This window comes from Lepidochelys kempii, chromosome 23 (assembly GCF_965140285.1).
Source record: "Lepidochelys kempii isolate rLepKem1 chromosome 23, rLepKem1.hap1, whole genome shotgun sequence".
Classification (NCBI taxonomy): Eukaryota; Metazoa; Chordata; order Testudines; family Cheloniidae; genus Lepidochelys; species Lepidochelys kempii.
In genome coordinates this window covers 17,527,745-17,553,458 of record NC_136402.1, presented here as the reverse complement: position 1 = coordinate 17,553,458, position 25,714 = coordinate 17,527,745, and the positions used below count along the sequence as shown (strand labels likewise).

The window sequence follows — 25,714 nt, the reverse complement described above, 5'->3', positions numbered from 1 at the left end:
GCGGTGGCTCAGCAGGTTTATTCAAACAGCCCTGGGGGGCCAGGGGGCGCCAGCTCAGCCCCCCTCACTCCTCGTCCGGCAGCACCAGCTTGCTGGGGTCGAAGTAATTGGAGTCCAGGATGGGCAGCCCCAGCCGCTCGCGTTCCTTCACCATCTGCTCGGCCTCTCGGCGCGCCCACTTCCGCATGCTGGGGAGAGAGGGGGTGAGAACTGGGGGTCCAGCACCCCCTGCCCCATTCCCCACCCCCATGCAGCTCCCATGCCAAGGCCCCAGGAGCCCAGCTGGCGGCGGGCAGAGGTGAGGGCAGGGCCAAGGCACTGGATCGGCGCCTGAAAGAACCTGGCAGCCCGCGGGGTGGCTGGTGGGAGCAGCCCCAGCACACAACCATCCGGCAGCCCCCCGACCAAGTGTGTGGGGGGGCAGCCACGTTCCGCCATCCATGGGGGCAGGAGCACACACCCAGCAGGGCCGGGGGGGGAGGGGGGGCGCGTAAAGTCAGCTTCAGCACCAAGAACGGAGATACAGAAACTAAGGGGGGTGGGCTAGCAGGGGGCTGTAGGTCGTGAGTGAGGGGCACAGCAGGGCTGGTGGGGGTCCCAGGGCTGGGCTAGCAGGGGGCTGCGGGTCGGGAGTGAGGGGCACCGGCAGGGCTGGGGGGCCCAGGGCTGGGCTAGCTGGGGGCTGTGGGTCGGGAGTGAGGGGCACTGGCAGGGCTGGGGGACCCAGGGATGGGCTAGGAGGGAGCTGAGGGTTGGCACCGGTGGCCCTAGCAGAGCTGGGCTGCATATCGCTCTCCGCGCCGGGAGCTGGACAGAGCGGGCGAGAACTCACCCGTGAGGAATCAGCTGACGTGAGACAGGCAGTTCCCAGCCCGGGCAGCCGCTCACTAAGCCCACGGGTGGTGGTCTCAGCCAGGGGCCCAGCCCAGGCTCCTCCCAGCCTAGCTGAGGGGGCTGTGGGGCTTGGGACATTTGTGGCGCTGATTTCTTGGCCCCCACTCTCCAGATACAGGACCACCCCTCCCCCAGTGAGGACATGTGCCATCAGCACAGCCGGGAAATGGAGGAGGAGTCAGTCCTGGCTCCCAGCCCCCCCGCCCCCGCTCTAACCAGCAGACCCCACTCCCCTCCCAGAGCCAGGAAGAGAACCCAGGAGTCCTGGCTCCCAGCCCCCACCGCTCCAACCACTAGACCCACAGGGATTCGGCCAGAATACAAGGCTTCATGGCTAACAGCCCCTGGCGAGCCCCCTGCGCTCCATAGCTCTCCATAGGGGAGAGCACCCCCAACCCAGCCCCCCCGCCCCGCAGCACAGTGCCACCTAGCTCCACAGTGGGGTGTGGGGGTGCAGGGGAGCCGGTCAGCTCTTGCCTGCCTGCCTGCCAGCCAAGGCGGTATATTTAGCCCTGTGATATAGATAGCCCCACGTCGGAGCTGCAGGCAAGGGGCGGAGGGGGGCCAGACGCTCTGATGTGTGGGGGGAAGGGGGGGCTGCTGACGCACTTGGAGCCAGCGGAAGAAAAGCAACTTACGTTGCTGCTGCTCCTGTGTGCTCGCAAAGCTGAGAGCTCCTGTGGCCCAGCCGTGTAATGAGCCCTGCCCCTCAGAGAACCCAGGAGTCCTGGCTCCCAGATCCCACCGCTCTAACCTACCAGACCCTGCTCCCCTCCCAGAGCCAGGGAGAGAACCCAGGAGTCCTGGCTCCCAGCTCCCGCCCTGCTCTAACCACTAGCCCCCTCTCCTGCTGCTCTTCCAAATGGGGTCTGGTTCTGAGGCACCCCTGTTCTCAGGGCAGGCGCTGTGGGGCCCCGGGGTCCTGCCCTGCGCCCCCCACTCACCCGTGGTCCGGCAGGTAGTGCACGAAGGTGGACCCCACCACAATGCAGAGGGAGATCCCGAAGAAGAAGGCCAGACGCATGTTCCATACGTCCACCACGGGGTCCGCGTCGAAGCCATGGTAGTCAGGGTTCTGGGGGGCAGAGAGGGGTCAGCCTACCCATGCCGCCCCCCCACAGCACTCAGGGCACTCGCAACTTCCCAGGAGAATCGCCCTGCCCCCCCCTCGCTGCCCCCTGACCTTACAGTCCCCCACCCCACAGATTCCCCCCAATCTAGCCTCCCTCTCTGACCCCCCAACCCCTCAGGGGCCCTCCAATCTGGTGCTCAACTGTCCGTGCCTGCGACCCTCCCATAGCAGCTGTGACACCCCCAGACCCCCACTCTGCTGCCTCTTTCTGTGACCCCCAACCCCGTGGCTGCACCCCAGTGCCACAGCCCCCCACCCCCAATCTGTCCGCACTGGCAATTCCCATGATCTGGCACCTGCCCGCATCTGGCCCCACCCCATTAGCCACCAGACCCCTCGCACCCCAGGCAACCCTGCCTGGAACCATCAGCAGGGCTGGGGGGTTGGGGGTGGGAGTGTAGGGAGCCAGGACTCCTGGGTTCTCTCCCCAACTTCAAGAGGGGAGTGGGGCCTAGTGGGTGTGGGGGGGTTGGGAGTCAGGACTCCTGGGTTCTCTCCCTGGCCCTGGGAGGGGAGTGCTGCAGGGCTGGAGCCCTGCTCCGGGATGCCTGGCTTTGCCTCGTGTTCCCTCGCCCACTCTCTAGCTGGAATGAGTCAGGCGGGAAGCGGGTCACCGCGCCCCCTCCCCCTTCACACCCCGCCAGCTGCCACAACTCTCCCCCCCAAGCCAGCTGCTGAGTAGAGACAGTTGATGAGCAGAGACTGCTCCAGGGAAGAGCAGGGTGCAGAAAAACAGGGGTGAGGGAATGCTGGGGGGGGGGGGGGAGCAGTTGGGGAACAGCCACACATAACGTCACACAAGGACAGCTCGCTCGGCGCTGAGATGCAGCCACTTCTGGGGCAGGGCAGCTGGGGAATGGCTGCACATAACACAGCATAATCATTGAAGAGGAGTGGCTGGCAATGACTGCAGGGGAACCTCTGCTCCCCACAGCACGATGCTGCCCCACGCCCGGCCCGCCAGGGGACAGCACCCCCCAGCTGTGAGTGCCGGGGAGAGCGCCCCACGGTGCGCCCCCCCCACCCCTCACCACAGGCCAGCTCTACCTCTGCAGAGGGCTGGGTCCCCCTCAAAGCTGGGGGGGGGGGTCGTGTGCCAGGGGGTGGGGTGGAGGGTGGCAGGCAGCGCTGGGCATGCGGGGGAGGCATTCTTGACATACTGGGAGCAGGAGCTAATTATCCCCATTGTTGTCAGCCATCCCCCATGACACCGCCCCACCCCTTGCTGGGGAGGGGGCGGCCTGCCAGCCACCCCATCCCTCTCGGCTCCACAGCAAAGAAGCAGGGGGGCTGCACCCCCAGGGCTGTCACCGAGATCCCAGCCACACTGCAGGGAGGGAGATCAAGCCACCCGGCGACATGGGGCCTGGCCGCCCTGGCCCAGAGATGGCTACATCCCCACACCAGACGAGTCCTCCCTGGGCTGCGTTGTGTGAGACTGTTTCCCAGCTGACCTGCCCCAGAGGTGGCTGCATGTCAACGCTGGGCAGGAACTAATCCAGCCAGTCCCTCTGTCCCGGCGCTCAGCGCCTAGCTACCAGTCCTCAGAGCCCCGCTGGAACCCCCTCACGCTGGCGCAGCTGTGTTGTTTCTGCTAGGCGGCGGAACCAGCGGGGTCACCCCCTAGGCTGCCCAACTGCTCCTGCCAGCCCTCCCCACCGTCCCTTCCCCCCCTCTCTGCAGGCAGCAGCTGGATTCCCCCGGCTGGTCCCAAGCGGATTAACATCCAAGCTGGAGAAAGGGAGCGGGGGCACAAACCCACAGCTCCAGCAGGACAGGACCATGGTGCAGGGAGGGGAATGGGGTCTAGTGGTTAGAGCCAGGGAGGGGCTGGGAGCCCGGACTCCTAGGTTCTCCCCCGACCCAGGAAAGCCATAAGGTCCACACAGGGCGATCAGACCCCTGATACAAGGGAAAGGCTCGGAAGGTGCCAGCTGGATTGGGAGAGGCCCGGCCGAGATCAGGAGCTGGGTTTAAAATAATCCAGACGGGGAAGGGGGGAGCCCGGAGGAGCAAAGTCAGCCTGGTTCCCAGCTCGGGGGGAGGCCCATGAGCGCATCAAGGACAGCCTGTTTCACAGCTGCAGCAGCACAGGTGAGAGTCACCACGGCTGCCTTCCTCTGTCCTGCAGAGTGCTCTCCCCCTGGTGCTGGGAGGCAGCCACCTCTGGGGCAGGGCAGCCGGGGAACGGCTGTGCAGAACACCACACAGGGGACGGCCCACCCAGCACCACGCTGCACCCCCTGCTGGGGAGGTAGGGGACTGTCTTCAGACCCACCCCAGACATGCCCCCTGCTGCGGAGGCTGTCTGCAGAGGCAGGCAGGTTCTCTGCCTGGAGTTGAACACGCTGGGGCCAGGGCACGTCCCCCAAACTCCAGGCAGCAGACGGCATGGCCCCACCGTTGGGGAGGAAGGGGGGACAGGACCTGGGGAGCTGAAGCCCCTGCAAAACCCTGTGGGAGCTAAGGATCGACCCCTGCAGGCCTGCCAAAGCCTGCTCCAACAAGGGGAAAGGCACAGTCCCTGGGCAGCTCCCCACCCTCCTGCTCCAACCCACTAAACCCCTCTTTCCTCCCAGCGCCAGGGAGAGACCCCAGGAGTCCTGGCTCCCAGGCAGAGATGCGAGCCCTGGGACAGGCCTAGCAGTTCCCAGGTGAACGGCAGGGAAAAAGGGGAGAATGCGCTCCCCCCCCGCACCCAATCCCAGCAGACAAAGGCCGCTGGCACCAGCTCCCCCAGCCAGGGCTGGCTGGCAGCTGGCACCCATGCCAGGCACTGCCTGTGACCCATATAGTGCCAGCCACAGAGGGATTACAGGTTGGGGGTGGGAATCTAAACAGGGAAACTGGGTTGGGGGGGGCTGCAGCTGCTGTGTGGGGGCTGAGCCCAGCCCTTCCATGTGCAAGGGAGATATGGGCTAGAGGCTGAAGGAGGGATTAGGACTCTAGCTCCAAGTCCCCCCCTGCTCTAACCATTGGACCCCACTCCCCTCCCAGAGCTGGGGAGAAAACCCAGGTGTCCTGACTCCCAGCCCGCCACTCCCCTCCCAGAAGTGAAGCCCAGACACCGAGCTCCCGCTGCAGCCAGCCTGGGAACAGCAGCCCCGGGGGTAGGCGCTGAAGTTGATGAGGCAGAGACACTAAACTCCCACTGGCCTCCTGGGCGAGGATGGGGGCTGGCAGGAAGGATGCGGCGCCAGGCCTGGGGATCCTGGCAGCGGGCACAGCAGTCTGAGCCAGGTGAGGCCGGGAGCCAGGGGCTGCTCACACAGGCAGAGCTCCTGAGGACTCTCACGAGGCTGTGACTGAATGCCAGCCCCAGTATGGCCCTGGGGGGGGCGCTGTGCTGCAGGAAGTGGGGCAGGGGCCTGGGCAGGGGGTGCTCTTCCCCAGCTGGTCAGAGCCGGGCACTGGGGGTGGGGGGGTCACTGTGCCGTGGGGCACTGGGCAGAAGTCACTTGCCAAGCACTGGGGGGCGCTGTGCTGGGGAGAGCGGGGTGGGCAGCGCTGTGCCCCGGCAGTCAAGGCTAGGCGCTGGGGGTGCCGTGCTGTGGGGCAGGTGTCAGGTAGATCCATGCACATCCCCTTTCAGAGGCAGCGTTACCCACGTGACTTTGTCCGAGCCCCGCCAAGGGCGACACTCAAAGGAGACCAGGCAGCCCCACTGAACAGTCAGAGCTGGGGAGAGAACCCAGGAGTCCTGGATCCCGGCCTCCCGCCACTCGAGGCCTCGCACCCCAGGCTGCAGCAGCATGGGGCTCCTATTGCCCTGGGTCTGACTAGCCGAGCGCGTGGGGCCTCGGCCTGGGGCCACCCAGCACAGCTGATGCTAAGGGAAGGACGCACCCTGAGCACGGTCTCACCCCCTAATCCCAATATCAAATCCCCCACTGTCAGCCCCTTGGCACCCCCAGGTGATCCCTACCGCCCCTCTCCACCAGCTGCCCCCGCAACCCACCCTAGTCCTCCTCCTCCACACCTGTACCCCAGCTCCAACCCACAGCCCCTTCCCCAGCTCCCCAGCCTGCCCCCCCGCCTCTCCGCTGCTCCCCCAACCCTCCCTCAGCCCCCACTGGCTCCCCAGCTCCAGGGTATTTATTTGGCTCCCCCCCATAGTATCCTCACACCTCACAATCCTTGTCCTCCAACCGTACAGAAGGGAAACTGAGGCACAGACAGGCCCAAGATCATGCAAGGAAGCTGTTGCAAGCCAGGAATTGAATCCTGGGGATCTCCTAGGCTAGAACCCAAACTACAGCCCCCCCGCAAATCCCACCTACCCCCCACACCCCCCAGCCCCTCCAATGCTCTCCCCATCCTCATGCCACCTGCCCTCCATCCACCAGGTCCTGCCCCCAGTGAATGCACTCCCGCCCCATGCAATCTGCCCCCCACCTCCCTGAGCTCTCCCAGCTCCCCCCACTGCCCCCTCACCCTCTGCCCCCTCCAGCCCCCCACCTCCCTGCCCCACAACGTTGTCCCCCCCACTGCCCCCTCCCCCAGGCGCCCCCCTGCCCCCTCCAGCCCCTCACCTCCCTGCCCCACAACGTTGCCCCCCCAGCTCCCCCACTGCCCCCTCCCCCAGGCGCCCCCCCACAACATTGCCCCCCCAGCTCCCCCCCACTGCCCCCTCCCCAAGGCACCCACTTGCCCTCTGCCCCCCCAGCTCCTCCCGCCGCCCCCTCCCCCAGGCTCCCCCCCGCCCTCTGTCCCCTCCAGCCCCTCACCTCCCTGCCCCACAACATTGCCCCCCCAGCTCCCCCCACTGCCCTCTCTCCCAGGTACCCCCCACCTCCCTGCCCCCCAAGCTCTGCCCCCCACCTCCCTGCCCCCCAAGCTCTCCTAGCTCCGCCCACTGCCCCCTCCCCCAGGCGCCCCCCCGCCCTCTGCCCCCTCCAGCCCCCTGCCCCACAACATTGCCCCCCAGCTCCCCCCACTGCCCTCTCCACCCCCCCACCCTCTGCCCCCCCCACTGCCCTCTCCCCCAGGTACCCCCCACCTCCCTGCCCCCCCGAGCTCTCCCAGCTCCCCCCACTGCCCCTTCTCCCAGGCGCCCCCCCGCCCTCTGCCCCCCCCACTGCCCCCTCCCCCCGGCGCCCCCCCGCCCCCTGACCTTGCGCAGCGCCGCCACCATGTCCCCCTCCTCCTCCTCGTGCTGCTGCTGGCGCGGGGCCCGCGCGGCGGGGGGCGGGGTCACAACGGCAGCCGCGGCCCCGCCCCCCGGGCCGGAGCCCGCGCGAGCCCCGCGCGCCGGGGAGCCCCGCAGGAGCAGCAAGCTCCGCGCGCACCGGCCCAGCGCCGCCATCGTACCCCGTGGGGTGGGGTGGGGGCCTAGGACACTAGCGGCGCGCGGAACCGGAAACCCCGCCCTGGGAGGGATCTCGCGCCGCCCGTGCGCGCCACAAAGGGACCGGGGCTGAAGTAGGCGGGCCGCGCGCGGGGCTAAATACTGGTCTTCGCGGGCTGTACCATATTGGCCCCCCTGGACTGTACCATTGCACCCTTCCCCCCCCGGACAGTACCATATCTGTACCGGCCCCCTGGAGTGTACCATGTTGCCCCATTTCTGGACTGAACCATACCCATCCCCTCTACAGGGCTCCCGCAGCGCTACCATATTTCCCCTGGGCGATACTCGTGTCTCCCCCCTCATGTTTTCCCAGGGCCCTGCTCAGTGTCCGGCTCCTACCCGCGGGTGCAGTGAGGTGCCTGTCGCGTGTGGACGTCACCGAGGTGCTGAAGCCCCCCGAAGAAGGGCTGGCCCCATGATGACATCACAACTAGATCAGTGACGTCATCGGATGCTATTGCCGCGCGCCTTGACAGCTCGCTGTGATGACGTCACTGCCCAACGCACACCGATTACACAAACATAGTCGTCACGTCGTGACGTTATATGACGTCAGGACAGTGAGCCATGAGTCACTTTTTTGAGTCATGACCTGGAGGCGGGATCAGTGAGAGGCTGCACCAATCGCTTGCGAGCAGAAACGGACTCTCTACCCTTTTCACCAATCCCTTGCGAGCAGAGGCGGACCCTGTGCCACTTCCACCAATCACCAATGATTAATGCAGGGCCTTATGCCCACCCACCATTCATCTGCCAGCAGAGGCGGGCCGTCTCACAGTCCAACCAATCCCCTGCCAGTGGAGGCGGGTCTTCAAGGGGACTCCGGGCGCTGCCGCGAGCGCCTGTGGGAGCGACTGGACGCGGTCCCACCCATCCGGCGCGCGCGGAGCGGCAGGTTTCCCGGCCAATGGGATCGGGGCACCCCGGCCAATGGGCGCGCGGGGTGGGGTGGGAGCCGGCGCGCGGGGGGCGTGGCCACGTTCTCCGCCGCCGGGAGTCGCCAGGACTCGGCCGCTGGCGCCGCCGCCATCTTGCGTGTCGGGGGCGCGCGCGCGCGCGAGGAGTGTCCTGCCCGGCCAGCGGCCTGCCGCGGCCCAGGTCAGCGCCGCCTCGGGGCCGGGCGGCAGCGCGGGGGAGGGGCCGGTAGGGGTGGGACTTGGTCTGGGGACCCTGTGGGGGGAGGGGTGCGTGGCCTGGGGAGCTGGCGGGGGGGGGGCTGGGCTGGGGGAGCCTGTGGGGGGCTTTGGGGGAGGAGCTTGTGGGGCGGGGGCGTGGCCTGGGGAGCTGGCGGAGAGGGGGGGCTGGGCTGGGGGCTGGGGGAGCCTGTGGGGGCTTTGGGGGAGGAGCTTGTGGGGCGGGGGCGTGGCCTGGGGAGCTGGCGGAGAGGGGGGCTGGGCTGGGGGAGCCTGTGGGGGCTTTGGGGGAGGAGCTTGTGGGGTGGGGGCGTGGCCTGGGGAGCTGGCGGGGGGGCTGGGCTGGGGGAGCCTGTGGGGGCTTTGGGGGAGGAGCTTGTGGGGCGGGGGCGTGGCCTGGGGAGCTGGCGGAGAGGGGGGGCTGGGCTGGGGGCTGGGGGAGCCTGTGGGGGCTTTGGGGGAGGAGCTTGTGGGGCGGGGCATGGCCTGGGGAGCTGGCGGAGAGGGGGGGCTGGGCTGGGGGCTGGGGGAGCCTGTGGGGGCTTTGGGGGAGGAGCTTGTGGGGTGGGGGCGTGGCCTGGGGAGCTGGCGGGGGGGCTGGGCTGGGGGAGCCTGTGGGGGGCTTTGGGGGAGGAGCTTGTGGGGCGGGGGCGTGGCCTGGGGAGCTGGCTGGGCTGGTGGCTGGGACAGTCTGTGGGGAGAGGTGTTGGGGAAGGAGGAGGAGGAGCATGTGGGTGGGGGGCGTCTAGGGGAGGAGCCGGGGGGGAGGGAGGAACTGACGGGGAGGGGGAGTCTGGAGTGAGGGTTGGGCTTGAGTTGGGGGGGAGAGTCTGGGAATGGGGAGGGGTCCTGGCCTGGTGGTTTTGGGGGTGGGGAAGAGGCGAGGGGTTTGGGGGGAGCCCTGAAGAGGGGGAAGGCGGCTGGTGGGTGAGGCCGGTGAAGGGAGCGACGAGGAGGCGCGGGTTCACCTTGGCTGGGGGGTGGCCGGCCAAGTGGGCAGCTGGACTTCAGATAAAAATACCCCGATCTGGTCACGATAGGGCCAGCAGAGGGTGGAGTCTAGACTGGGATTGGGGGCTCCCTCCTTCCCATTCTGCCAGGCGCTATGCAGACCCTTCCCGGGGTTGGGGTTCCCCTGCCGTGCCGGGCGCTGTACAGACAGCTCCTGTCTGCTAGCTAGGCAGGGGAAAGTCTGAGAAGGGCTGTGGAGGTGCCGAGAGGGTTGGCTTGGCTGAGGTTATGTGGCAGGTCAGTGCAGAGCCGGGGTTTAGTCAGGCCTGGAGGGGGAGCAGAGACAGGTGCCTAGGAGAGGATGCTCCCTACGCCATGTTCCCTCCTCTCCGGCTCCCCCATATCCTGTCTCTGCCAGGGGCCAGTACCAGATGCTGTCGGGGAAAAGAGGCAAGGAATTGTGATGGGATGACTTGTCTCCTCTTAGCTCCCATTTATGACAGGTCAGCTTGTGTGTGGGGCTTGCTTTGCGGTTTTGAAGCCTTGTTAGAATTGCCCCACCCTTGATTTTAATCCTGCCTCAGTGTCACCTTGTGGCAATGAGTTTCACAGGCTCCGCGTTTTGTCTCCGTGTGACCCCAGGCTGTTGGCTTCATCTCCCTGGGATTCACACATCAGCAGAAGGGCCTGGTGTCATGAAGCCCAGGATGGGTGCTATGCCCCAGCTTTTAGACAGTGGGCTGGCACCCCCAGGGGTCCTGCTCTGGATATGGGTCGGTTTCAACCAGTCCAGACCCCTTCATTCCACTCCAGGCTCTTACTTGATACATGTTTCTAGCTCTGATCCAAGAGCAACGTGTTAACCCTTTCACCCCCTGCTGGGTAGCAGTGCAAAGTATGGAGAGAAACTGAGGCACACATAGGCATCAAATTCCTGCTTTGTCACTCCTGGTTTGGTGGGATCTCCATTGTCCTCTGTCCCGTGCTGGCTCAGACCTGGGAAGCCCTGGCAGCTTTATCCTTTCCCAGCTGCTGCAAGGTTCAACAGCTTGTTTGGCAAAGGAGGACCTGAGCCCCAGAGAGATGGATGACCTGGAGTTCAGAGGTGCTGCAGGCAGCCTCACCCACAGCACAGCTGGGACCCCCCTTTGCGGGGGTACCTTGTCAGCGTGATCTCAGCGGGAAAGCGGGTCGGTGTTGCAGGCTTGGAGCCGAGGGGGAGAGAGACTCCCACTTCCCGTCCAGCTTCGTCCCTGGCAGCCTGCGCTCAGCTCCGGAAAGCGCGGCTCATTTGGTTGGAGGTGTGGCGAGCCTGCAGCAGTCTGAGTGGAGAATCGAACCGCAGAGTGCTTGGCAGGGTTCTGAGCCAGTTCCATAGGCTCCTGCCCTCTCGGTATCGGTTGTGACCATTTCACGGAGTCAGTGCAAGAGAGTTGATCTTGGGTAGACAGGCAGGCTTTGTGTCTTGCGACAGAGACCTCCAGCTGGGCTGTATATTGGCAAGCAGGGTGTAGAGAGCTGGGTACCCGGGGTGTGTGTGTGTGCACGCTGAGCAGCGGGGCTGTGTGTATGTGCCACACCATGGCCAGTGCAATGATGCCCGACCTTCTGGCTAGTTGCAGAGGGAAGTGGGCATCGTCTCAGAACTCATTGCAATAGAAATAATCAATAGCAACTGTTAGCATATGGGGAGACCAGCCCCTGCATGTAGCTCGGAGCAAAGCAACCCAGGCCCTGGAGGAATCAATCTGTGTGGGGGGATGTTTTGGGGTTGTGGGTGGAGCTTGGGTAGTGTCCCCCCGCCCCCTCCATCGGACTCCTCCTCTCGCTGCCTAAGAGCCCAGCAAGTTCGCAGGTGTCCAGTGAAGGTAGGATCCGTAGCCTGGGGGTGCTGAGTCTGCTACTTGCTGGGATGAATTAAATAAATCGCAGCCTATGCTGTGTGGGGCCGCGTGCTTGCAAAGCTGGCTGACTCAAGGGGGGTGGGGAATGGGACCTAGGGTCTTTCCCCTCTTGGTGTTGCTGGGTCGGATCCAGCCCCAGGGCAGTGGGACTGGCTGGCTGCTACCCTTACGTTACCTGCTGCTAAGGGAAGAATTGTGTGTGTTACTCTGGGATTGCATGCATCATGTGCTCGTTAGGTTTGGGAAGCTGGTCAGTTGGCCACCTGTTGGAACACGATCTAATCTGGTTTGATAGTGCAGTGAGGAAGCCGGGATGTAGCTGGCGTCTTACCTCTTTGGTTGCATCTTGGTGCCATTTATTTATTTTTAGAACTTCATTTTGGTGTGTCACATTGTTTAAAGTTAAAATAACTCAGGAAACTCTGTACGGTGAAGCCTCGCAGAAACCAGAAAGTCTTACTCTGGTCTCTTCCTGTTGCTACTGCTGTGAGACAGTGCTGGTGTTGGGGGGGTTCAGGTACCGTTTCTGCATTTTAATCCAGCCAGAGGCTTCTAGGAATACTTACTTCTAGGAGCCCGGTGTGCAGGCCGTTCCCGCGGAATGGGTTCCTGGGAAGGATCTAGGCCTCAGCAGCATGGACAGGCAGCTGAGCCGGACCTCCCACAGCAGTGCCATGGCCAAAAGCGCTAATGGGATCCTTAGCTCCTCAGTTCGGCTCCTGCCAGGGAGAAGAGGCTGGGGAGGGGAAGGGCCATGCTGAGAGCCAAAGGGAAAGTGGGTGACAGAGCTGGGACTGGAGCATTGATTCCTGACTCCCACTCCCCCCATCTCTGACCCACTAGACCCCGCTCCCCTCCCAGAGCCGTGGAGAAAACCCAGTCCAGGCTCCCAACCTCCCCACCAAAAACAAACAACCAACAACTAGACTCTTCCTTCACATGTGTATATGGGAGACCAGGATTGGCATGGCCATGAGTTCGGATTGAGGGGCAGTGGCAGGACTGGGCAAGCAGGGGGCTGCAGGTCGGGAGTGAGGGACGCTGGCAGGGCTGGTGGGGAGCCCAGGGCTGGGCTAGCAGGGGCTGTGTCAAGATCCTCGCTCAGCCCCTGATGCCATCTGTCTGGCACTACTTGGTTGATTTCATGGGTCTCGTTCCCCGCGCCCTGTGGACGGCCATGCTAACTCCCCCCCGCTCTCTCTGCCTCCAGGGCTTGTGGACACGGCTGGTGGCAGTGCTGTGTGGTGAGTGCCCACCGAAGAGCCTGGCCTGTTCCGAAGCACTGACCCGCTGCAGGAGGAAATGGAGTATGAACGGAGGTACCATCTCCCCACGCCAATGGGCCCGTGCGCCCCTGTATCGGGAGGGCTGGGGCTGCTGGGGGGGCGCTGTGCTGTGGGGCAGGAGGCTGGGCAGGCCAGGCACTGAGGGGCGCTGTGCTGTGGGGAGCAGGGCTGGGGACACTCTGCCCTGGCAGGCAGGGCTGGGCGTGGAGCAGGGCGGGGGCTCAGCAGGGGGTGCTCTGCCCTGGCAGCCAACGGTGCTGAACCTACACCCCTCATTCCCTCCAGATCGAGGGACGTGATCGTTCCCCTCTATTCGACATTGGTGAGGCCTCATCTGGAGTCCTGTGTCCAGTTTTGGGCCCCACACTACAAGAAGGATGTGGAGAAATTGGAGAGAGTCCAGCGAAGGGCAACAAAAATGATTAGGGGACTGGAACACATGATTTATGAGGAGAGGCTGAGGGAACTGGGATTGTTTAGTCTGCGGAAGAGAAGAATGAGGGGGGATTTGATAGCTGCTTTCAACTACCTGAAAGGGGGTTCCAAAGAGGATGGATCTAGACTGTTCTCAGTGGTAGCTGATGACAGAACAAGAAGCAATGGTCTCAAGTTGCAGTGGGGGAGGTTTAGGTTGGATATTAGGAAAAACTTCTTCACTAGGAGGGTGGTGAAACACTGGAATGCGTTACCTAGGGAGGTGGTGGAATCTCCTTCCTTAGAGGTTTTTAAGGTCAGGCTTGACAAAGCCCTGGCTGGGATGATTTAATTGGGGATTGGTCCTGCTTTGAGCAGGGGGTTGGACTAGATGACCTCCTGAGGTGTCCCTTCCAACCCTGATATTCTATGATTCAGAGGTGGCCGTGGGGACCGGACGGGCCGATACGGCGCTGCTGACCGGTCCCAGGACGACAGCGTGGATGGGCGGACCCAGCGAGACCACGACTATCGGGACATGGATTACCGCTCGTACCCCCGTGACTTCAGCAGCCACGAGGCCGCTAACGAGTATGACTCATCCGAGGAGCAGAGCGCCGAGGTGAGCTCTGGACCCAGGGGCTGTAGTCTTGTGGGGCTGGGCGGGCCTCTCTGCCGGGGATGGGGATGGGACGCGAGTGCCGGTCTCCCCTGACCCCATCCTCTCTCGCCAGGATTCCTACGAGGCCTCTTCAGGGTCGGAGACTCAGCGCAAGCGGGACAGCCCCACCGAGCCCCTGGGCTACCCCGGCGACGGGGACTACCGCGACCAGGACTACCGGCCCGAGCCAGAGGAGGAGCAGAAGGCCAGCAGCATCGTCATGCTGAGGATGCTGCCCCAGTCCGCCTCCGAGAACGATGTAGGTCTGGGTGGGGTGGGGCTGGGAACCAGAATGCCTGGGTTCTTTTCCCCGGCTCTGGGAGGAGAGCGGGGTCTCGTAGTTGTGGGGAGGGAGGGTGCTGGGAGCTGCTTTTCCATGGATCAATGCATGATCTCACATGAGTGGCGCCTTCTACCTCAGTTTCCCCTTGTCCATACCCTGGAGGTGGATGGTGCTGACTGTGTCCCTTCTGTGTGTGCTCCCCCACAGATCCGGGCCCAGCTGCAGGCGCATGGGATCCAGCCCCGCGAGGTGCGGCTGATGCGGAACAAAGCCTCAGGTGAGCTCCTGTTCACAGTTCTGCCTTCTGCCCCCCTTTCTGGCTAGGAGCCTGCGGCGGTTCCCCCTGCGGTGCGCGCGGTCGGTGTGTCTCTCTCGCTGGCAGAAACTACCCAGGCCCTGGTGCAGCCGGCTTCCCAACCCGCACCAGGCTTTTGGCTGGTACCAGTCCCTTGCCCGTGGGTCCGTGCAGAGCAGGGCCGGTTTGGTCAGTCTGCATGCAGATCCCGCACTCGCTGCTCTCTCTCCCTGTCCTTGGAGAGCGCGGAGGAATCCACGGCCAGGCGCGTGCCCCTCTCGCCCTCTCCTTGCTGGGCGTGAACCCTGGCCGGAATGGAGCTGTACTAGAGGCCGCGGCTGGGTTCTGCTGCGGCCCGCTTCTCCTCCCAGAGTGAGCCAGCGCTAGGGAACGCCGGCACTGGGCCAGCCTTTCTGGGGAGCGCGTGGCCAGGATGGGCTGGGCTGAACAGGTGAGTTGGCTGTTGTCTCGAAGGTATTTCCTTGGTGTGTGTTGCACACTCACTCACTCACACGCAGCCAGTGTTCTCTCTCCTTCCAAAGCAGGGTGTGTATATATTTATATTTTTTTCTCTGCATTAGTCCTGTGTTGTGCCAGGCCTCACAGGGGCGCTGTGGAGAGGAACCCTACTTTCCAGGGGCCCCTCCAGCCAGCTCAAGGCACAGCCCCCTGCAGAGATGTTTCCCAGCATGCACTGGCCCAGTGCTGGGAGCACCGCATGCTGGGATCCAGAGCCTCTGCACTGGGCTGGGAGCCAATAATCCAGCCCAGGGGGTCTCGTCTGGGGGTTGGGCCTGCTGTGTTCGTCCCACGTAGCTCAGTGGAGGTGGGGGGGGGAGGGGCAGGGACCGATGATTACCCCCACTGGAGTCCTTACTCCCAGCCCCCTAGCTTGGGAACCCTCAGCCAGGCCGAGCTAAAGGCAAAGGGGATCTGTGCGATGGGACAGAGCAAAACCTGTGCTTGACTGGGAGACCTGGATGGGAGTGTGGGGGCTGGGCAGGGGGCGCTCTCCCCCGGCAGACAGGGCCGGGCACTGGGGAGCGCTGTGCTGCAGGCCGGGGGGCTCTCCCCTGGCAGTCAGGGCTGTGTTATGGGGTGGGGAGCTTTATAGGGGGTGCTCACTCTGGCACTTAGGGCCGGGCGCTGGGGGGCGCCCTGCTATGGGGCAGGAAGCTCTGCAGGGGGCACTCTGCCCTGCAGACTGTGCTCACACCAGTACTCCAGCATGATGCTAGGGGTGCCTGTGACCAGAGCCGGGTCCTAGGACACTGAGCGGCGGGGGGGGGGCTGGAGCCTGTTCTCCCTAGGGGAAAGCGATGCTCTGGGGAGGCAGCATGAGCAAGTGGAGAGGAAGCTGGTCCAGCAGCCAGGACTCCTGGGTTCTCTCCTGGGCTTTGGGAGGGGAGTAGGGTCTAGTGGTTGGGGGGGCGCCAGGACTCCAGGGCTCTATTATGCTAGCAGCCCCTTGGCTGCGTGGCTGGTGCTTCCCCTGCCCTTGCCCCCACACTCCCAGGAGGTGCCCCCCTCCGCGCCCCCGGCCCCGCCCCAGGGGGTGCAGCGAGAGGGTGCGTGATGTTGGCTGGATCTGTTGACTAACACACTGCGTCTGTATCTGAATGCTGTCCTCCAGGTCAGAGCCGCGGCTTCGCCTTCGTCGAGTTTAATCACTTGCAGGACGCTACCCGATGGATGGAAGCCAATCAGGTTGCTTTGCCGCACTTGACCCCCACAAGTACTGCTCCTGTTACTGCCTGACCCACACGCCTGGGCCTGCTCCAGCCCCTCAGGGAGAGCATCACCCCCCCACCCCCTTAAGGATTCACTAGTGCTTAGAGGCAGAGCAGTGGGAGGGCAGTGGGGTCTAGTAGTTAGAACGGGGGGGGCTGAGAGCCAGGACTCCTGGGTTCTCTTCCCAGCCCTAGGAGGGAGCGTGTTTAGAACATGGGGACCAGGAGCCGGGACTCCTGGGTTCTCTCCGTGTCTCCGACAAGTGTGTTCTGGTGGGTGGCTGGAAATGAGGATGCATGTGTTCTTTGCCTGGCTTCGGGCGGGGAGTGGGGGCTAGTGGTTAGAGCAGGGGGAGCTGGGAGCCAGGACTCCTGGATTCTCTCTGTGGCTCTGCAAGGGGAGTGTTGTGCAGTGGTTAGAGCAGCAGTGATGGGTGCCAGGACTCCTGGGTTCTGTGTCCCGCTCTGGAAGGCAGTGCGACATAGTGCATGGCAGAAGTGGATGTTGAGTGATGGCATCAGCCCTTTTCGTGCCGCAGGGCCCAGACACTGGCATCTGGCCCCTCTCCCACCCTCCAGGGGGTCACTCCATCTCCAGTCTCCCACGGGGGGCCAGGCTGCGAGCTTTCCCATGGCAGTGCCAGCGCCAGGAGCTAGGGCAGGGAGGGCGCCCGGCATCAGCCTTCGTTAAGCCTGTGCCCACCGGACCTGGAGGAGGCCCGCCGGCAGAAGAGCGAGCACCTGTCAGACCAACCTCCAGGCCCCATAGCCCTGAGATCTTGGTCTCCCTGGCCAGCTGGTGGATTGGAATTGGCTTTCACAACACCCCTCGACCTGCGCGGCTCCGTTCCTCTCCTAGCCGGACCGAGTGCGTGGGCGGGCGTCCCCAGTGGGAGCCGCCACGCGTGGCCGAGACGCTGTGCTTTGCGGGGTGGGGCGCTGCGCAGGAGGGGATCGAGGCAGCGCGGCGAGAGGCCGTCGGATCAGGCTCCGGCAGGGCCGTAGGCAGAGCAGATAGGCCGAGGGGGCGGGTGGGGGCTGTGCCGAGGTGGTGGCCCAGAGGTTGCCGGAGGAGCCGCTGGCTAGCAGGGCACGCATCGGTGGTTCCCAGCGGTGTCAGGTGTTGTGCCGCGCGGGTGTCTTGGATCATGGCTGCCCTCTCTTTCTTTCTCTCTCTCTCTCTCTTTCTTTCTCTCTCTCTCTCTTTCTCATCCACTCCCTCCATCCTAGCAGCCGTTGGTAGCTCGGAGCCGGCCGTGCCGGCAGCCCCAAATGCTGGGCCGGCACAGGTTAGCTTTGTGGTAGCCACGTAGCCGAGACCCAAACCTCTCCGGGCCTGCGGCCCTTCCCTCCCTCCCTCCCTCCCCTCCCTCATCCGTTCAGCAGAAGGGTTTAAATCTCTCTCTCTCTCTCTGCTGAGGCAGTGACGGGTGCCCCCCGCCACCTGCCGGCGCTCACCACTCTGCCTTTCCCCCGGCAGCACTCCCTCAGCATCCTGGGCCAGAAAGTCTCCATGCACTACAGCGACCCCAAGCCCAAGATCAATGAGGACTGGCTCTGCAGCAAGGTACAGGAGTGGGGTTGTGATCCTACGGTAATGGCCACTGAGCTAAGGGGCAGTGTGCTGCAGGGAGTGGGGCCAGGGGCTGGGCAGGGAGCACTCTCCCCTGGCAATCAGGGCTGGGCACTGGGGGCGCTGTGCTGCGGGGAGAGGGGCAGGGGACTGGGCAGGGGGCACTCTCCCCTGGCAGTCAGGGCTGGGCACTGGGGGCGCTGTGCTGCGGGGAGAGGGGCAGGGGACTGGGCAGGGGGCAGTCAGGGCCGAGCATGGCAGGGGCCTCAGCAGAGGGTTTTATCCATTAAGAGTCTCTTGTTAATTCCTGTTGCAGTGTGGAGTGCAGAATTTCAAACGAAGGGAGAAATGCTTTAAATGTGGCGTTCCCAAATCAGGTGAGCTAGAAACAGTGCTGGTTTTAGCCCCCCATCTGACCTTGCTGCAGAGAATGCCACGGGTTAATGCCCTGGCTGAGCTATTCCTCTCCCCCACATCAGACCATGCAGCAGGGAGTCCCGCAGGTTAATAATACTTTCTGCCCCATCCAGAGGCTGAGCAGAAGCTGCCCCCAGGGAGCCGGCTAGACCAGCTGGTGGCGCTGTCGGGCCGGGAGCTGAGTCAGGGCCTGCTGCCCCTGCCGCAGCCCTACCAGGCCTCGGTGCTGTCAGCAACGCAGCCCCTGGCCCAGGCATCAGAGCCCTGCGCTGAGAACGCCAACGACAGTGAGTGGGGGGTGAGCGGTGGGGGGTGGGCTATGGGGGGGAGTAGGGGGCAGGGAGTGGGGCGGGGGGAGCCCTCCGGTTGCCAGGAGCGGGTATCGGGTGACGGGGTAGGTGTGGGGTGAGGGGGCAGTGGGATCGGTGCCCAGGTTGGTGGGGTGGAGTGGAGTGGATGGAGGGTACCTGGGAGGAATTGTTCGGGTCTGACCAATGCGGGGGGGGGTCTAAGTGGGGGTGTCTGGCTGATGGGGTGCGGGCTGTAAGAGGGTGGGGGCTGGAGCCTGACTGGCAGTGGGTTTGCCCCAAGGGGGTGGGGCCTAACAGTTGGGTTGGCTCTAAGGGGGCGGAGCCTGGCTGCTGCTGGTGGGTGGGATCTTATGGGGGGCGGCCTGTTGGGCAGGGCCGGAGGGGGGGGGGTGTCCAGTCCCTCCTCACGCTGTCCCCCCCACCTCCCAGCCATCATCCTGCGGAACCTGAACCCGCACAGCACCCTGGAGTCGATCCTGGCGGCCCTGGCGCCCTACGCGGTGCTCTCCGCCTCCAACGTCCGCGTCATCAAAGACAAGCAGACCCAGCTCAACCGCGGCTTCGCCTTCATCCAGCTGGCCACCATCGTGGTGAGCCACCGAGGCCCCCGGGGCTCTGCTGGTGCTGGGAGGGGAGCGGGGTCTGCTGGTTAGAGCAGGGGGGGCTGGGGGCCAGGATTCCTGGGTGCTCTCCCCAGCTCTGGGAGGGGAGCGGGGTCTGCTGGTTAGAGCATGGGGGGCTGGGGGCCAGGATTCCTGGGTGCTCTCCCCAGCTCTGGGAGGGGAGCGGGGTGGGGCAGGGCTGTGTGGCTGGAGAGGCCTGGGCAGGTCTGGGCCCCTCTCACTCCATCTGTCTCTCCCCCCCCCCCCCAGGAGGCGGCCCAGCTGCTGCAGATCCTGCAGGCCCTCCACCCCCCACTGCACATTGACGGCAAGACCATCAACGTGGAATTTGCCAAGGGCTCCAAGCGGTGAGTGCAGGGGCGGGAGGGGCGGGGGGATGAGGGGCCCCCACCCAATCCCACAGAGTGACAGGTCCCTTCCCTCTCCCCCACCCCCACAGGGACATGGGCTCCTCCGACAGTAACCGAATCAGCGCCGCCTCTGTTGCCAGCACTGCGATTGCTGCGGCCCAGTGGGCCATCTCCCAGGTAACCCCGCCCTGCCCGGGGCCTCGTGAGTAACTCGCCGGGGGGGGGCAGATCGGGAGGTGTGGGGGGGGTGTTAATCCCCTGGACCCCCTGCTGCAGGGGTGTGTGGCGGGGCGTTAATCCCTGGGACTTCCTGCTGCAGGAGTGTGGACGATGTGGCTCCAGCCTGGATGGGGCTGGCTGGCAGGACGCCCCCATGCCTGGCACTGCGGGGGGGTGCTCTGCTGGCTGGGTCCCTGCCCCCACGGCAGACGAGGGGTGGGGGCTGGTGGTGCCCTCCGGTCCCCTCACCCTGCCCTCTGCCCCCAGGCATCACAGGGAAGTGAGGGGGCCTGGGCAGCCTCGGAGGAGCAGCCAGCCGACTACGCCTACTACCAGCAGGAGGAGGCCTACGGCGCGGAGCCGGCCCTCTACTCCCACACCTACCTGAAGGGCTCCCCGGCCCAGCCCGGCGCCAACGGGGAGGCTGCAGCCACTGGTGAGAGCGGGCGTGGGACATGGGGCCGGCCCCTGGCGCTACCCTCCCACTGCCTGGGGGCTGGGAGGGGGCAGGGTTTGGATCCCCTGTCGTGGTCAGGTTGAATTGTGGCAGCCTCTTACCCCGCCATGGGGTTCTGTGGGGTTCTCCCCCCCCTTTCACTTAGAAGCTTTGGAGTGTCTTGGGGTCCTGGCTCCCAGCCCCTCAGCTCTAACCACTAGCCCCCACTCCCCTCCTGGAGCCGGGGAGAGAACCCAGGAGTCCTGAATGGCTCCAGCCTGGGCAGTGGGTCTCTGGGGACCTCCCCTCACCCTCGCTCTCCCCTGCCCTCACAGGGGTGGAGCCGACCCTAGAGCCTGGTGTGCCGGGTGTCGACCCAGTGCCCGTCCTGCAGAGCTTCCCCCACGCCGCCCAGACCACCGCCGTGCCCGTCGTGTACCAGCCGCCCGGCGGGGCCGAGACCACAGGCACCACAGCGGGGACTGCTGCCACCGCCCAGGTAGGGCTGTCGGCCTGGCCTGGGGGCGGGGCTCTGCCCTCCCTGCTCGGGGGCGGGCCGGGGCCGTATGGAGGGCGGGGCTCTGCCCTCCCTGCTCGGGGGCGGGCCGGGGCCATACGGAGGGCGGGGCTCTGCCCTCCCTGCTCGGGGGCGGGCCGGGGCTGTATGGAGGGCGGGGCTCTGCCTTCCCTGCTCGGGGGCGGGCCGGGGCTGTATGGAGGGCGGGGCTCTGCCCTCCCTGCTCGGGGGCGGGCCGGGGCTGTATGGAGGGCGGGGCTCTGCCCTCCCGGCTCGAGGGCGGGCCGGGGCTGTATGGAGGGCGGGGCTCTGCCCTCCCGGCTCGAGGGCGGGCCGGGGCTGTATGGAGGGCGGGGCTCTGCCCTCCCGGCTCGGGGGCGGGCCGGGGCTGTATGGAGGGCGGGGCTCTGCCCTCCCGGCTCGGGGGCGGGCCGGGGCTGTATGGAGGGCGGGGCTCTGCCCTCCCGGCTCGGGGGCGGGCCGGGGCTGTATGGAGGGCGGGGCTCTGCCCTCCCGGCTTGGGGGCGGGCCGGGGCTGTATGGAGGGCGGGGCTCTGCCCTCCCGGCTCGGGGGCGGGCCGGGGCTGTATGGAGGGCGGGGCTCTGCCCTCCTGGCTCGGGGGCGGGCCGGGGCTGTATGGAGGGCGGGGCTCTGCCCTCCTGGCTCGGGGGCGGGCCGGGGCTGTATGGAGGGCGGGGCTCTGCCCTCCCGGCTCGGGGGCGGGCCGGGGCTGTATGGAGGGCGGGGCTCTGCCCTCCCGGCTCGGGGGCGGGCCGGGGCTGTATGGAGGGCGGGGCTCTGCCCTCCCGGCTCAGGGGCTGTAGTGGGTGGCAGAAGGGGTCTCTCCTCTCTGCTTGGGGGCAGCGGGGCCTGTATGGGAGGGGGTCTCTCCTCCCTGCTCTGGGTTGGGGGTTCTGCCCGGGGCTGTGAGGGGGTTTCTCCCCAGGGTGTCCCCACCCTGCTCTGGGTCGGGGTGCTCTCCTGGCGGCCTCCCCACTGCCTGCCGTCCTGCCGCAGAGCCAGCCCTACACCATCGTGTCCCCGGCCGTGCTGAAGCCGGAGACGCCGAGCCCAGCCCAGCCGAGCAGCACCGCTCTCCCCGTGCCCAGCACCGGCCTGCCCCTGCCCACCCCCGCGCCGCAGGAGCCCTACGGCCAGTACCGTGAGTGGGGGGCTGGGGGGTGCATCGGCGGGAGGGGCCTTGTTGGGGCTGAGAGGGACTGTGCTACACTGGGGGGTCTCTGGGGGTTGGAGGGCCATGCTTCACGGGGACCAGTGTGGTGGCTCCGGGGGGTGTGTGCGCGCCATAGTGGGGGGATGTGCGGGGCTCTGGGGGGGGGTGCCACGTTGGGCAGGGGAGGGGGTTGGAGGGCCCTGGTGTGGGGAGGATGTTGGGGCTGTTGGGGAGGCTGTGCTATGTCGGGAGGGGTAACTCTGCTTTGGGGGGGCTGTTGGGGGGCTGGGATATTGGCCCTCTCGGCCCGCCCCCAGCTGAGCCCCGCTCTGCGCCCCCCAGCCGTCCCAGACGTATCCACCTACCAGTATGACGAAACCTCCGGCTATTACTACGACCCACTGACCGGTCTCTATTACGACCCCAACTCCCAGGTGAGCTGAGGGGGGTGCAGCCTGGGGGGGAAGGGTGCGGGCGGGGGGGGGCACAGCCTGCAGCACCTGACGCCCCCCATCTGTCCGGCCCCACAGTACTACTACAATGCACAGAGCCAGCAGTACCTGTACTGGGATGGCGAGCGCAGGACCTACGTGCCAGCCTCTGACCAGGGTGCCGACGCCCACAAGGAGGGCTCTGGGGGCAGCGGCAAGGAGGGCAAGGAGAAGAAGGAGAAACACAAGACTAAAACAGCTCAGCAGGTGGGTGCTGCCTGCCCCCCAGGAGCGCTGTGCCCTGGCCCCCTCGGGCGTCTGGGTAGGACAGGGCCTCCCCTGCACTGCCTCTCCCCACCCGCTGCTCAGCAGAGGTTGACCCCCCCCCCCCGAAGGGAGCTGCATGATCCCCTTTTCCATCCAGCCTGTTAAGCAGTTTGGCTCTAGATGCACAAGAGGTGTTGCTAGCCCAGCCTTCACTGGCAAGATGCAGCCACCTCTGGGGCAGGACAGCTGGGGAACAGCTGCATGTAACGCCACATGGGGATAGCTCGTCCGGTGCTGAGATGGAGCCAGCTCTGGGGTGAGGTGGCTGGGAACAGCCACATGTAACGCTGCATGGGAATGGCTTGCTCGACGCTGAGATGCAGCCAGCTCTGGGGTGGGGCAGCTGGGGACCAGCATCAGAAGCTTGGGACAGAAAGTGAAGGAGAATCCTGCAGCCTGTCTATGAGCTTCCCTCCCTGCCCCCCAACATGGGGTCAGCGCCCCACTGACAGCCCCCTGCCCCCCCACAGATCGCCAAGGACATGGAGCGCTGGGCCCGAAGCCTCAACAAACAGAAGGAGAACTTCAAGAACAGCTTCCAGCCGATCAGCTCGCTGCGGGAGGACGAGCGGCGCGAGTCGGCCACGGCCGACGCCGGCTACGCCATCCTGGAGAAGAAGGTACGGCCAGCATGGGGGAAAACCCCGGCCCTGCCAGGAGCCCCACAGCCCTTCCCATCCCTCCATGCCCACAGGTGCCGGTGCCGTGCCAGGCCCCCCGGCCCTGAGCTGCCCAACCCTGCCTCCTCCTCGAAGAGCCAAGGCTCTAGGCTGGCCGGGCAGGCCCTTGCCCCCCCCAACCCCGGCCTGCCCCTGATGCCCCCACATGAAGCATGGGGTCCAACAGGGGAGGTGGGTGCGGGGTGAACCTGCCAGGGCCCCTGGCTGATTTCAACCACTGTGCTTCTCCCCTAGGGGGCGCTGGCAGAGAGGCAGCACACGCCCATGGATCTGTCCAAGCTGGCCAGCGACGATAGGCTGGTAAGTGCCCAGTGCTGCAGGAGCCTGGGGCCCCTCCCGGCTCTGGGAGGGGAGTGGGGTCCGGTGGGTTAGAGCCGGGGCGGGCTGGGAGCCAGGACTGGCTCGGGGAGGGCAGGGCGTGTCGTGGTGAGGGGCCCCCATGACCGGCCGGCCCCACAGCGCTGTTTCTCCGCAGAGCCCGCCGCGGGGGCTGGTGGCCGCGTACAGTGGGGAGAGCGACAGCGAGGAGGAGCCGGAGCGGGCGTCTGACCGGGAGGAGAAGCTCACGGACTGGCACAAACTGGCCTGTCTGCTTTGCCGCCGGCAGTTCCCCAGCAAGGAGGCGCTGATCCGCCACCAGCAGCTCTCTGGGCTGCACAAGGTGTGAGGGGGCGTCACGGGGCCTGGCCCCTCCAGGGGGTGCCGGCTCCCATCCAGCCCGGGGCAGGGACTGGCTGGCTCAGGGGAGCGGGGAATGGGGCACGGGACTCTTCCAGTCTAGGGGGCGCTGGCTCCCATCCATCCCCAGGGTGGGGGGCGGGGAATGGGGCCCAGGGCCTTTCCCCCAGAGGGGGCGCCAGCCCCCATTCAGCTTCTCCCCCCCGGGGGCGACGGGGGTTTCCCTACCTACCTTCTCCTTTCATTGCAGCAAAACCTGGAGATTCACCGCCGCGCCCACCTGTCGGAGCAGGAGCTGGAGGCGTTGGAGAAGAACGACATGGAGGTGGGCAGGGGGCTGGGCTGTGGGCCCCCAGGGCAGGGGGGCCAGCATGGCGGGGTATAGCCGGGGGCGCGGATGGGATAATGGGCGGGCCATGCTGCACCAGAACAGTGGGGAAGGAAGAATGCAGGGGGCTGGGGGGGTGCTCTGACTCCAGGATGGGGTTGGGGGGCACAGTGTGGGGGTGGGTCTAGGGGCTGGGGGGGTGCTCTGACTCCAGGGTGGGGTTGGGGGGTACAGTGGGGGGGTGGGGTTGGGAGGCACGCTGACTCCAGGGAGGGGTTGGGGGGCACAGAGGGGGGGTGGGGCGGGGGGAGCACTTTGTCTCCAGGGAGGGGTTGGGGGGTACAGTCGGGGGGTGGGGCTGGGAGGCACGCTGACTCCAGGGAGAGGTTGGGGGGCACAGTGGTGGGTGGGGCCTGGCCTTGGCTCTAACGGGCCCTCCCCCGGCAGATGAAGTACCGGGACCGCGCGGCTGAGCGCAGGGAGAAGTACGGCGTCCCCGAGCCCCCGGAGCCCAAGAAGAGGAAGTACTCCGCTGTGATGCCTGCCACTGTGTAAGCCCCCCCGCCGCCATGCTGCCCCGCCCACTCTGGGCGGAGCTCTGCCCTCTAGGAGCGCCCCTCCCCAGAGGTGGCTGCATCTCAGCGCGCTGGCCGAGCTGTCCCCATGCATTGTTATGTGTGGTTGTTCTCCAGCTGCCCCGCCCCAGAGGTGGCTGCATCGCTGCAGTGCACGAGTGGCCATGTGTGGGGCTGTTCCCAGCTGCCCCACCCCAGAGGTGGCTGTGTCCCTGTCCCCTCATGGGCTGTCGGTATCAGGTGCGTCGGCCGTTGACCCTTTGCTCTCCCCGCAGAGACTTTGAGCAGCCGACGCGGGACGGGCTGGGCAGCGATAACATTGGGAGCCGCATGCTGCAGGCCATGGGCTGGAAGGAGGGCAGTGGCCTGGGCCGCAAGAAGCAAGGCATCGTGACCCCCATCGAGGTACCGGGGGCAGGGCGAGCAGGGAGCCCCGCAGCCCTTGGGGGGGCAGGGGCTGGGGGTGGTTCCGAGGGGCAGGTCCCTGATCTCACCAGGTCTCCCCCTCCCCAGGCGCAGACCCGAGTGCGCGGCTCTGGCCTGGGTGCCCGCGGCAGCTCCTACGGGGTCTCGGCCGCCGAGTCGTACCGCGAGACGCTGCACAAGACCATGCTGACCCGCTTCAACGAGGCTGAGTGAGGCCCCGCCCCCGGAGACTCCCCCTGCAGGGGGGACTATGAACTTTTTTTTAATTAAAGGAGAAAAATGACTGTGTCTCCCTGTTGCCCCCCGCTGGAGGGGACGGGCCCTTGCGCCGTGCGCGTGTCTCCCTGCGCCCCCCGCTGGAGGGGACGGGCCCTTGCGCCGTGCGCGTGTCTCCCTGCGCCCCCTGCTGGAGGGGACGGGCCCTTGCGCCGTGCGCGTGTCTCCCTGCGCCCCCTGCTGGAGGGGACGGGCCCTTGCGCCGTGCGCGTGTCTCCCTGCGCCCCCCGCTGGAGGGGACGGGCCCTTGCGCCGTGCGCGTGTCTCCCTGCGCCCCCCGCTGGAGGGGACGGGCCCTTGCGCCGTGTGCGTGTCTCCCTGCGCTCCCCCAGAACCAGG

The 25,714-nt window shown here is 66.1% G+C and overlaps 2 protein-coding genes across 3 annotated transcripts; one reads left to right on the top strand and one right to left on the bottom strand.

Moving 5' to 3' along the window:
- Positions 1-7,381, bottom strand: NDUFB11 (NADH:ubiquinone oxidoreductase subunit B11). 2 transcript variants are annotated; one of them, XM_073322361.2, is made up of 4 exons: positions 7,283-7,357; positions 7,140-7,198; positions 1,839-1,969; positions 1-188 (listed from the first exon to the last, which is right to left on the bottom strand). In XM_073322361.2, exons 1-4 carry the CDS (start codon positions 7,329-7,331, stop codon positions 65-67), a joined length of 363 nt encoding a protein of 120 aa, XP_073178462.1. In that variant the 5' UTR covers positions 7,332-7,357; the 3' UTR covers positions 1-64. The 2 variants fall into 2 exon arrangements, with proteins under 2 accessions (XP_073178462.1, XP_073178461.1); XM_073322360.2 differs by having other exon boundaries at positions 7,140-7,381.
- A 968-nt stretch (positions 7,382-8,349) lies between these two features.
- On the top strand, positions 8,350-25,382 carry RBM10 (RNA binding motif protein 10). Its single transcript, XM_073322359.2, has 24 exons — positions 8,350-8,474; positions 12,575-12,683; positions 13,503-13,686; positions 13,799-13,984; positions 14,216-14,285; positions 15,937-16,010; positions 17,514-17,600; positions 17,923-17,983; positions 18,137-18,310; positions 18,764-18,924; positions 19,207-19,304; positions 19,397-19,484; positions 19,794-19,962; positions 20,298-20,461; positions 21,498-21,642; positions 21,997-22,088; positions 22,185-22,352; positions 22,883-23,032; positions 23,327-23,392; positions 23,568-23,753; positions 24,021-24,095; positions 24,546-24,649; positions 24,949-25,078; positions 25,187-25,382. The coding sequence occupies exons 2-24, from the start codon at positions 12,667-12,669 to the stop codon at positions 25,310-25,312; spliced, it is 2,775 nt and encodes a 924-aa protein (XP_073178460.2). The 5' UTR covers positions 8,350-8,474; positions 12,575-12,666; the 3' UTR covers positions 25,313-25,382.
- The last annotated feature ends 332 nt before the right edge of the window (positions 25,383-25,714 follow it).